The sequence below is a fragment of the Solanum verrucosum genome, unplaced genomic scaffold (genome assembly GCF_900185275.1).
Source record: "Solanum verrucosum unplaced genomic scaffold, falcon-dt-bn FXZP01000278.1, whole genome shotgun sequence".
NCBI lineage: Eukaryota > Viridiplantae > Streptophyta > Magnoliopsida > Solanales > Solanaceae > Solanum > Solanum verrucosum.
In genome coordinates, this window is record NW_026020332.1 from 2,629,783 (window position 1) to 2,641,453 (window position 11,671).

General features: G+C 33.4%; 2 protein-coding genes across 2 annotated transcripts; both read left to right on the plus strand.

Annotated features, from left to right (window-relative positions):
* Positions 1 to 739: 739 nt before the first annotated feature.
* LOC125836316 (dihydroceramide fatty acyl 2-hydroxylase FAH2-like) lies at positions 740 to 6,521 on the plus strand. Its single transcript, XM_049515500.1, has 7 exons — positions 740 to 946; positions 2,754 to 2,816; positions 4,286 to 4,378; positions 4,576 to 4,772; positions 4,881 to 4,986; positions 5,536 to 5,682; positions 6,102 to 6,521. The coding sequence occupies exons 2-7, from the start codon at positions 2,766 to 2,768 to the stop codon at positions 6,216 to 6,218; spliced, it is 711 nt and encodes a 236-aa protein (XP_049371457.1). The 5' UTR covers positions 740 to 946; positions 2,754 to 2,765; the 3' UTR covers positions 6,219 to 6,521.
* Positions 6,522 to 7,064: 543 nt separating this feature from the next.
* Positions 7,065 to 8,601, plus strand: LOC125836242 (uncharacterized). The gene has a single exon (XM_049515404.1). It carries the CDS (start codon positions 7,419 to 7,421, stop codon positions 8,439 to 8,441), a length of 1,023 nt encoding a protein of 340 aa, XP_049371361.1. The 5' UTR covers positions 7,065 to 7,418; the 3' UTR covers positions 8,442 to 8,601.
* The last annotated feature ends 3,070 nt before the right edge of the window (positions 8,602 to 11,671 follow it).

Consider the following 11,671-nt stretch of genomic DNA (forward strand, 5'->3'; position numbering starts at 1 on the left):
TAATTTTTTTCCCATCAAAATAAATGTTTTTGGACTCCCAACAACAATGTCAAACATGCTCTTAGATTCATATGTTTGCTACCAGATACACTGAAATAGGAAGAGAGACGAACGAAAACAGAAAGTAGACGAGCGAGATTTGTCTATGTATCTCAGATACATGCGAATCAGACTAGATACATGTATCTTTATGTATTTGTTGTGATTCAAATGTATCTAGGATACCTAATACATAGGAGAGTGATAAGCAAAATGGGAGGCAGACTAGAGAGATTTGTCTATATATCTCAATTACATGCAAATACACTTAGATACCGTGTATCTAAAACAAATTACATCCTAATTTTGACCTCATGTATATGAGATACATATATCTAAACGTATCTTAATGTATCAAAATTTAGTAATTAGATTCATAATATTATAAACTTGCGTGTATCTAAGTAATTAACTTTTAAATTAGTGAAAAATCTGTAAGTTATTCTATTAAATTAGTCATGAGATTATTTAATTCCTCATTTAAATTAAAATAATGAAAAATAATAGGTGACTTGTACAATAAGTAGTATCTTACAAGAGAGATCAGAAATTGATTCTCATATCGTTCCTTTCGGTCAAGCATGTTACATCGAACTTGTCTAGTGCGATTTATTGAAAAATTCAAAGTTGCTTAGTAATAAATTGGAGGCACATACAGGATGGGTGAGTTGTGACCAGACTGGCAGTGTTTGCCGTATTTTTACCCAATTGCCCCAAGACAAGTAATATGCGGTCGATATCTTTCAATATAAACTGAAGCAAAATGAGTAGAAAAGGTAAAGTAAACAACTCCTAAAAATATTCAATCAACATCATACAGCCAGCAGTAGAGTGTTTTGTGGTCTGCACATAGAGAGACACCACTTAGGGATCCTTTCAATTGAGAAAAGAATCTGCATATTTCTATGTAAGTATCTTCTTGATTCTCTTTGTTATGGTTGGGTTTTGGCCATTTATGAAATAGATCTCTGTTGTTAGAGTATTTGGGGTTTTGAGTTTGATGTCTTTTTTTATATCTGGTGGTGTGAATGTACACTGTGGAACAAAAAAAATTTGAATCTTTACATGTAAATTGTATCCAAGGTAGTGGTAAGGTGTGCACCCTCCCAAAACCCCACTCGTGGGATTTCAATGGGTATGTTGTTGGTGTTGTAGATTTGTAAATTGAATTGTTGAAGTTCCTTATGTATCTAAAAGGGTTTTGATGTAATTCATGATGTTTACCTGAAGAATTAAAGGCTTATAAATGTCATGACTGATCCAAGTATTTGATTTTAAGCAAGTTGCTTTTGTGTATTTTATGAATTGGGGTTCTAACATTATCAGATATATGGTGTGATTTAACTAATCAATTATGTTTTCTTTCTTGTTATCCTTTTTTTTTGGCTCAAAGGAACATAAAAATGACAGTTTGAAGGCGACTGGAGAATATATGAATTTTCTCTGCCTGTACAAAGTAATTAGCAGTACTCTGCAAGTATATGTAGCTTCATGATACATTCGTTTCATGTTTGTAAAAAGGAGATCGTTTTCAAGTATTTCTTTTCTCACAATGTGCTAAGACTGATATACTGAAAAATCGATGCATTCTTCTATTAACAGAATGTTATGAAAATCAATTTCTTGTGTGATTGAGGGAATTTTTTAAAATATTCTAGGCTGGTTTGATACTTTCTGCAATCATTCTTTCTGTCTTGTTTATCTACAATTTATGGTTCCTCTGAAGCTCTTACCGTTGTTTCATTTGAACGAGAGCAACTTGATAAATAAAACCAGTTCACCTAAGCCATTTAAAAGATATTACTAGTAGTTAAGAACAGCAATGAAACAAGCAGAGTTGCACCATATTTTGCCGTTGTTTGTCTATTCCACGGTAACTAATAACTTCCTCATTTCCCCTTTAAATTTTTTTAATTTTCCTATCGTATGTTAGTAAAACTTCAATCTAGTCGGAGCATTTTACTTTTACTTCGGGGACCACATATTTTGACATAATAAATCTCCACTCTTACTCTTGCTGCTTTCCTTGTCTAAATTTGACCTTTAAGTTTAGGAGGTAGATACTTTGGGAATAGGTCAAATGCTAAACAATAATATATGGACTTATCGCTTCTATTTTCTTGATTTTTACAATTTCATTTGATATCATATATAAGTTGTTTGATGTTTGCTTGATCAAATACACTTGTCTCATATAAAAAAGGAAATATGCATTGCACAGTTTACCAAAATTTTCCTGGATAATAGTTGCAATGAAGTAGGCCTAGCTATTTTTGGTTGAGTTAGTAGTTCTCCAAGAGCACCCTGAAGTAAATATAACATGAAATCTTGTCTGGACTCAATCGTGGAGCTACTTAATTAGTTTAAGTGCCCAAAGAGATGGAATAACTCACCAAGCGCCAATATGTATTAACGAGTAAATTTTTATTTTATATATTTTTATAAGGTAAAGGTTCATTGACTAAGTACCAAGAAGGTACCAAAACCAAAAGTTACAAAAGACTGCTGGGAATATTAACGAGTACATTTTTTAAAGATAAAATCATCAAATAGCACCTTGTGGGTGGCTATATGATCTGTCTTCTATTTTCTTTATTGGAACTGTTCTCATCTCAATAGGTGCTCTTGAACTTCTTATCAAATATTTCATGTAGAACCATATCTTAGCAGCCTTCTAACTACTTTCTGTTTCCTTTGCTATATCTAGCAATTAGCTGCTGTCCACGATGGTTGCACAAGGCTTCACTGTGGATTTAGATAAGCCACTTGTACACCAGGTAAAACTCTACAATCTACATCTTATATTTATTTTCTTCCGTCCTATTTTATTTGATACGTAACTTCGGAAGTCAATGGTTTTTTAACTACATTTCTTCTCAAATTTGTTAAAAATATTTTTAGTCCACCTAATAGTTGGGAGTTGGGACTATATTTAGCCACATTAATATGTTTACTCTTGGTCTTATGCTTTCTAGAAGTCTCTTAATCCAATTTCAAATATATATGCCACTACAAAATATAGAAACTTCTAGTAAGGATTCATATACCATACTCCATATCCCCAACTAGCTTAGGATTAAGGTGTAGTAGTAGTAGTTGTTGTGTAGTATTCTATTTGCTCCAATTACATGACACTCTTACCATTTGGGGCATTTCAAAATATTTGATGGAGTTCTACTGCTAAATATTATTCTCTATATTATTCTTAAAGTTGCAAGAATTTCAAACTCATTAACTATTTAGCTTTTCAACTCTCATATGATGCTTTCTCTATGAAACTCACTTTTTGGTCATTACTTCACTATTTTCCTCCACTCTCATTAATATAGTACACAGGCGAAATTGACATCCTAAACTCTGTATACAGTTAAGGAAGTGCATTCACTATAAAATGTGATGGAGGGTATTCTTATATGTAGTTTCTAAGAAGTTAATAAAATTAATGAAGCAGACCCTTCGGGGTGGCCCAGTGGTTTGGGCTTGGAACTTCCATGTTGGAGGTCTCAAGTTCGAAACCCCTTGCCAGCGAAAGCAAGGGGTTTGCCTTCTGGGTCTAGCTCGTCGCACCGGGATTGCCTAGTGCGGGTTACCTCTCCTATGTGGTTTGCGAGCTATTGCATAAGAGCGGAGGTTTTACCCTGTGCGCACCCAGAGGGTAGCGGCTGCGGATTTCCCTTGTCATCAAAAAGAATAAAAAAATGAAGCAGTGTCAAAATGTCTGCCGAAAAGTAGACCATTTGACCGTCATACTCCAAACTTTGTTTTTCTTTTTGGGATGGATGATGAATCTTTTATTTAGATCTGCACATGTGTCTGTAAGGTTTACCTTCTCTCCCTTGATCTTCTTTGCTGGCAATCATCAGGGTTTTTCAGTATGTAATTAAGATTATTCCAGTACATACTAGCAGATACATTTGCCTTATCATTTCGTTTTGTTCCATATTGCATTTCTTTGTTCTACTTGTCAAAGTACACAGAAAATTAAAAAAAGCAATGGCAGAAAAGAATAATATGTGGTGATGTATTTCCTTCTCATCATCTTTCAGATGGGAAATTATATATGGTTTTACTGTTGCAAGCACTTTTTCTTCTTCCTCTTTTTTTTTTGTTCGATAAAGTTTTTGCAAAGTCTTCTTTGTCATGTCTAACACGTTCCTTGGCCCAAATCTCTCTATTCTGACTGAAATTAGCAAATAAACCGTCTTATTACTACTTGTATTTTTTGACTCCTCAAATGTGCTCTCAGGTTGGCCACCTTGGAGAAGCTTATCAAGAGTGGGTTCACCAGCCCATTGTCAGCAAGGAAGGTCCTCGATTTTTTGAAAGTGATTTTTGGGAGGTATAGTTACTGTTAGAATTATTCATTTTTCTTTTAGCTTGAATTTTCATTTTCCATACGTGTCTATGTAAGGCAAGATTGATATAAAACTAGCTAGAGTGTGTACCATACAAATACCCCACCCCACATGAAATAATTCATTTTCACATCATCTCACTATGTACATAAGGTATTGATACATTTAATTTGTGAAACAGTTTCTGACTCGCACAGTTTGGTGGGCAATTCCTACCATATGGCTTCCAGTTGTGTGCTATAGCATCTCCGTATCTATCCATATGGGTCGTACTGTTCCAGAGGTGGCACTGATGGTGGTTTTTGGCATTTTCATCTGGACACTGATGGAATACACTCTTCATCGTTTTCTTTTCCACATCAATACAAGGAGCTATTGGTTAGTGCTCTCTCTGTTCTTTTTTAGTAACCTGAGAAGGGAATGTTCTTTTAGCCCTCTGCTTCAGGTTCTTTATTCCTGTGTTCTTAAACTCATCTTTTGTTACAGGGGAAACACTATTCATTATCTTCTTCATGGCTGTCATCATAAGCATCCCATGGATGGTCTACGGCTGGTTTTTCCTCCTGCTGCAACGGCTATTCTCCTTGTACCAGTATGTTGGATTTAATATCTTAGCATCATTTTATATTTTAACCTGAGAACCTTTTTTTTTTGTAATTTCACACAAATCTAGAAGATCCCAGTTTCAAATGGTTAAAACCACTTTTCGTGAAATAAAAGATAATTATTCTCTCCATTCCTCGATTGTTGCTACATATGGTTTTCAGAGGTCAAGCAACGTATTGGCAAGGCCATTTTATCTGCCTAATAATTGAGGAAAAACACTAAAAAGAATTAAGCACTTGGAGGGTATACATCAGATATTACATGAAAATCCACTTGACAAATTCTAGTTTAATTTTGGAAAAGTCTACATGGCCATAGCAACTAAAGGAATATAATACTAGCCTACATCAACAGCTAGTCAAAGTTGGTAGTTCATATACAAAATGTTGAAGTTGAAAATCATAGGCTCTTATTATTTTCTTTCCCCAAATGACATTGATCACGACTATACTTATGCTGAATTTTGGGAGTGTGCTAAAGAACAATGATTATTTGCTTTTCCCACAACTTTTGATACTGTACTTTGTAATTGCAGTTCTGGAACTTGATCAAACTCCTGGCAACTCCCACTACTACTCCTGCTTTGTTTGGAGGCGGTTTATTGGGCTATGTTATGTATGATGTAACCCACTACTACTTGCATCACGGGCAACCAACAGTTGAAGTGCCTAAAAATCTTAAGGTAAGAGGATATGTTTGTTAACACCTCCCTAACTGCTTCATTGTGGTTTTTCAGTTAGTTTTTTGTGATGTCTCCTGACAGGTGTAATAATGTGTCAGTTTGAGAAGATGCTTTTTAGACCCTGCTGGTTTCTTTGTTTAACCTTTTCAACTACTAACAGGAGATTTGTTATACCATTGCAAATTATGTTTTCACTTGTGGTACTTGAGAGTTGAGACTATTGTTTCAGGTTATAGTTTGTGGTTCAATCCTGTCTTTAGGGTAATAAAGAAGTGTCTACCTGGGGTTTATCGTGAGTTGGGGTTGGGGGGGTTGTGTTGAAGTGATATTTTCATCTCAATTTATGAATCTCGATAAGATGCAGTATTCTTAACATGTTCTATGATCCTAACTGGTGATCTTTTGCCCTTCTTTCACAGAAATATCACTTGAATCATCATTTTCGTATTCAGAACAAAGGTTTTGGTATCACCTCCTCCTTCTGGGACAAAGTCTTTGGAACGCTACCACATTCAAAATCAGCCAAGAACAGATGATTCCCTTTGGATAGGAGAATCACAGCACTAAGCAATTTTTATTAGAAGGGTTAGAATTATTATTTTTTCTTTGAAATCCAGTTCCAGTTTTTTCATTTTGCCACTATGTTCATGCTACAGTTTAATTGGAACCTGGCATTCCATCTTTGTGACAACTTGTGTAAGGGTTACGTAACCGTGCTGCGAAACATTGTGCTCATCAGTCCATCTAGGTTGTATTTATGTTTATCATTGGGCTGTATGTTGGCCATTTATTTGTACCTTGTACCAGTTTGGCAATTAGAAAAATTCTGTTGATGCATGGCAACAAATTCTCTTTTTTTTTTCTCTGTGTAGTAACTTGATTAACTGGATTGTTAGAAAGGAAACAGAACTATTTTGTCTTCAAAAATAAAAAAAAAGTATACTTGGAGGAGTGTGACAATTTACAAGTGGGAGTGCATCAATTCTAATTGTTTACACACACATCACAAATGTAATGGAATTATTTGAGTGTGGGAATATCTTTTTTCATATAAAGCATGTGTATCATGAGGCATAATGTTGCTTCTAACCTAATCTTCTCTTTCCTCACCCACATGAGAAAGAATACAAACACACGCTGTGAAAACAAAAGATATTTAATCCTCCCTCGTTTCAATTTATCTGACCTACTTTCATTTTCAGTCCGTTTTAAAAAGAACGATTCTTTCCTTTTTTAATTTCAACTTTCCATATGACATGTTTGATACTACAAAATTCAAAAGTGTTCTTTATTTTCTTATAAATTCTGTGTCAATTTAAAATAGGTCAATCAAATTGAAACGGAGGTAGAGAGTGTTGCCTGTAGGTACATCGAAAAGAAAAAAAGAGAAAAAGTTTTGGCACCATAGTAGGACCTCTAATTATAGTGTTTCTACTTTATGCTTCACAGCACCTTCCTCCATTGATTGAGAAGTTAAGCATGCCTAATTGAAACATCTCTTTAAATTCTCCTCTCTCCTTCTCTGTTTCTTCCAAAATAAATTTTTATTTTCAAATAGATACGCGTGACCAGACATAAATCTTCATTTCCATCTATATTATTGTCCAAGATCATGCCATGTTTCAACAGTCCAACACTATAATGTCTTGACCCTTGTTATATTCTTGCTTCTTGTCTCAGATACTAAATATTTAGAGGGAATTTTTATTGAGTCTGAATTTGGATTATCTTCAAACATGTCTTTTCCATGGAAGAAGTTGAAGAAGACAAGTATATCTCAATTGGTGAAGGACCATATTCATTCTCAATCTCCTTTCATGGTGGAGACTGGTTTCCCCTCTTCCCTTGTGGATCTTTTTGTCAAGAATCGTCGAAAGTTCATGAAATCTTCCAAGAAAAAGAGGGCTCCTCCAGTGGTGGCTGAACCCCCTTTAAGCTCTCTTTGGACTCCACCTTCCCCGGTATGTTGCATAACTGAGAGGTCTGAGTTAAAGGGGTGTCAGGAAAAAGATGAAAGATTTGATCTTGATGAAGCTGTTGATAAAAATATGGTGTTTATAGCGCTTCTGAAGGTCTTTCTGGTGGTGGTTTTGGTTTTAGGAACAAAGAAACTTGTAATGGGAATAACAATGTCAGTTTTCTTGTTGTACTTCTTTGAGTATTCGGGTAAACACGTATATAGATGGATCATGCCTGTTGCAGGAGCACAAAGGAGGAGTCTTTCGATGGTACAGCAGGGTTGGAGATCCTCTGGAGTCAAAATGGTTGAGTTGGAAGAAAAAGATTGCGTTTTTAAGACGCGATTACAGCAAGAAGAGTTAAGTTCCTCTGTGTCCAGTAGGTATGATAATCTGATATGTGAAGGAATAGACTCAACAGAAGAAGAATTGAGAAGTGACTTGTTGGAATCCAAGAGAAAGAAATCTCAAAAATCAAAGATCAAGAGATTTATCGCAAAGAAGTTCAGAAGGAAGACGATACCAATAAGCGAAAGTGATGTTAAAACTCAGGAAAAGGATAAACTTGATTGTCAAAAGAGCTCTGAGAAAGTGCTTGATGCAACCATTGTTAAGGTGTCTAGTATAGCCAGAAAAGAGCAGAGTTCAGCAAGTATTGATCTACTTTTGGTTGTTCTTGTTGGCCTTATCGGAGGCCGGATTTTCGCGCTTGTGTTTACAGTAACATGGTGCATGATGTCAAAACAAGTTTTGCTCAAAACTTTAGTTAGAATTTTTCAACTTATTTGTAGAAAGCTGTGAATTGCAGACCATTTAGATAGTTTAGTTTGCTTCTACTGAGAAGTGCTGCTTAAGCCTTAGCTGGAGATTTTTGTATTATGTCTTGTAAAGTTTCTGATACAAGAGATTATATTGCATTCAACAACTCCAAATTTTATATTTCCATCACTTAAGGCATTCATTTTTATTTTTTTGTTAAATTGCACAAGTATGTGTTAAAATAAAAATAATTTAGGTATTTTAGGAAAAAGAAAAGTTGGTTTTAATCCAGAGGAGGAAAAATTGAGTATTACGATGAATATACGTTGCTTAAGAACCATCGTCAATAAGCTGAAAATTCATCGAGTCAAACCAGATTTTTTACTTATATGTTTTCTTTAATTACATAAAGGGAGGAAGAGGGAAAGGATCATGGCAAAAATGAACGAAAAGCAAGATAAGTGTGCTATTTTCAAATCGATCTATAAATAGCCTAATTTGTTCTGATAGATCGAAAGGAAGGGAATATTATGGTACTGATGGAGTTTAAACCTTCTACACCCTAGAATTTCATAAATGCTTGGAAAGTTGGTGCATTAACTTTTTTTAAAGATTTTTATTTGATGACTAATATTTATATAGGTTTCAAGTAATTCAAAACTTTATGTAGGGCTCAAATTTAAAATATTTGATTAATAATTAAGAAATCTTAATCATGTCGGTCAGGATTTAAATTAATGGGATCAGTAGCATTAAATTTATTGCTTTATGTGTTCGGATTTAATATTTTATCTTTTGATATTTTAAGAAGATTTTATTTTTATAATCCGTATAAAAATCATGTGAATTAAATGAATCTTTAGGCAAAAGGCTACATCCATCCCCCATTACGCCCTATTTGATACACGAGTTCCTACAAGCGTAAATATTTATTTATAATGAATGTTTACACTTAAAGCAAATCATTTTAACCTTAGTTAACTAAAAAATAAGAAAGAAATATGTCGAGTGGTCTAGTTTGACTTGGCACGAAGTTTTAGAAAATAAAGAAGACTTTTGAATTTTGTGATCCTAAATTAAAGTTATGTAAAATGTACTAAATTGCCCTTTAATCTTGTGGTCTTAAACATCCAACCTGGAAAGCTGAAATTAAAATGTTACCAAAAAAAGAAAGAGATCATTATTTTTTAAACAGAGGGAGTATCATATCATATCATATCATATCATATATATATATATATATATATATATATATATATATAAAAGAGAACCATAGGCATGTCTACATGGCGCCACCACAAACCAAGATTCCCTTTTAATTTATTTATTTCCAAAACTAGCCCTCCCCTTTCATGAAAAGCTGCAACTTTTATGAAAAGTTGTGACTTTTATGAAAGATTGAGACCTTTTTGAAGGGTTTCAACTTTTTCAAATAGTTGTGATCTTTCCGATAAGGCACAATAAACATTTGTTCATACTATCATTTGTTGTCTATAAATAGAGGGTTACGAAAATTCTGAACTTCTTCTTCTTCTTCTGCACAATTAAATATTTGTGTATTTTGCTCCTATTGAGTAACTCACTGACACCATTGTTTTTGTATCAATACACTGGTGAATAGAATCATTTTATCAGGAAGATCTATTCCTTTAAACCTCGGATACTAGAGGACAATAATTTCCTTAAGGGGACACTATGCATTTAGTGACTCAATTTTTTCCTTTTCTTTTTTATTCTATTGTTACAAATCCTGACATATATTTTTACAGTCACTAATTTATGCTTATGTTATTAAGGATAAATGATGAGATGTTATCATTTTCATACATTATTTATGTTCCTTACTACGTAATCTTGTATGTAAGATAATATAGTGTTTTAGTTTTAATAACCAATATGTTTTAAGTATTATTTTATAAATTTCATGATATTAAATTCCCACACTAAGCGCGAATAATTTTACTAGTTAGTTATAATTAAGCAATAAACTTGTATATTGAAAGATATAGTGTAAATCATCATTATTCTTTAGTAAAAAACTATTTTTTTTCCCAACGCGGCAAAACCATCTTTCCCCTCCAAGTGTTTGTCTAGGGAATAGATTTATTTCTAGAGAAAATAACATATTTAATCCTTGAATTATTGCTATATCTCAACTTTGGCCCATTTGTTATTGATCTAAGCACATTTAATTTTTAATCCGTAATTATATAAATAATAACTATTTAATGATTTTTAGACTTATATAAAACCCTCTTAAAAGAGCATTGAAGAAGAAAATATTAATGGATGAAATTTATTGTTATCGTGGTATTAAGCAATAACCTACTCAATATTTGAGAAGCATTATCATTAAATTCACATACAAAATTAGTCTTGATCAAAATGTAAAGATATAGGAGAAAGATTGTTTGAGCTAATATTGCTTCATTGGTTCTTCAAATTACTTTAACCATCATTATCTCAAAAATTGTGGTGTGTGTGTGTGTGGTGGGGGGGGGGAGGAGTTAACCTAACAATGTCAACTTCAAGTTAGATCAAAGGACTAAAATTTCCTATTTTATTTAATTAAAAATTAAATGTGTTTAGAATAATGATATAAGAATTAAAATTGGATAACAATAACATAAATCAATGAAATTTCGCAAATCAAGTATAGAAAGGTTATATAAAAATGTATGTACGTACATTTTACCATTACCTCGTGAAGGTAGAAAGAGGTCTAGGACTAAAAGTGTTTTTTTCTTCTTCTTTTTCTTCTTCTTCTTCTTCTTCTTCTCTTTTGTATTTACATATACCAATGAAATTTCACAAGTCGGATATGGAGATGATACAATGTAGCAGACCTTACCATTATCTCGTGAAAATAGATATGTTGTTTCCAAATGACCCTCACTCGAGTACAACAAATCCAAATATAATGAACTAAAATTGGTATATAGCGATAATATTATACCAATTTTTCTAATTACTTGTCCATTTTGACAAATCATGAAAAAACAATTTTTTATTTATCTATTATACCCTCAATTAATTACTTTGAAAAATGTAGAACTTCTTGACAATCTTAAGTTTTTAATTCATCACTTCATAATTAATAGAGCTAAAATGGTAAATTCATAATGTCAAATTATTATTCGGGCGGGGATCTTGAAGGCTTCCTTGCCGCATGCAACGCGGGAAGGGGTTCCCTGTCTGGCCCCCACGAGCAGGAACATCAAAAATAATGGAAAGGCGAATACATGTACATGCTGTAACGACATATTCCAAAA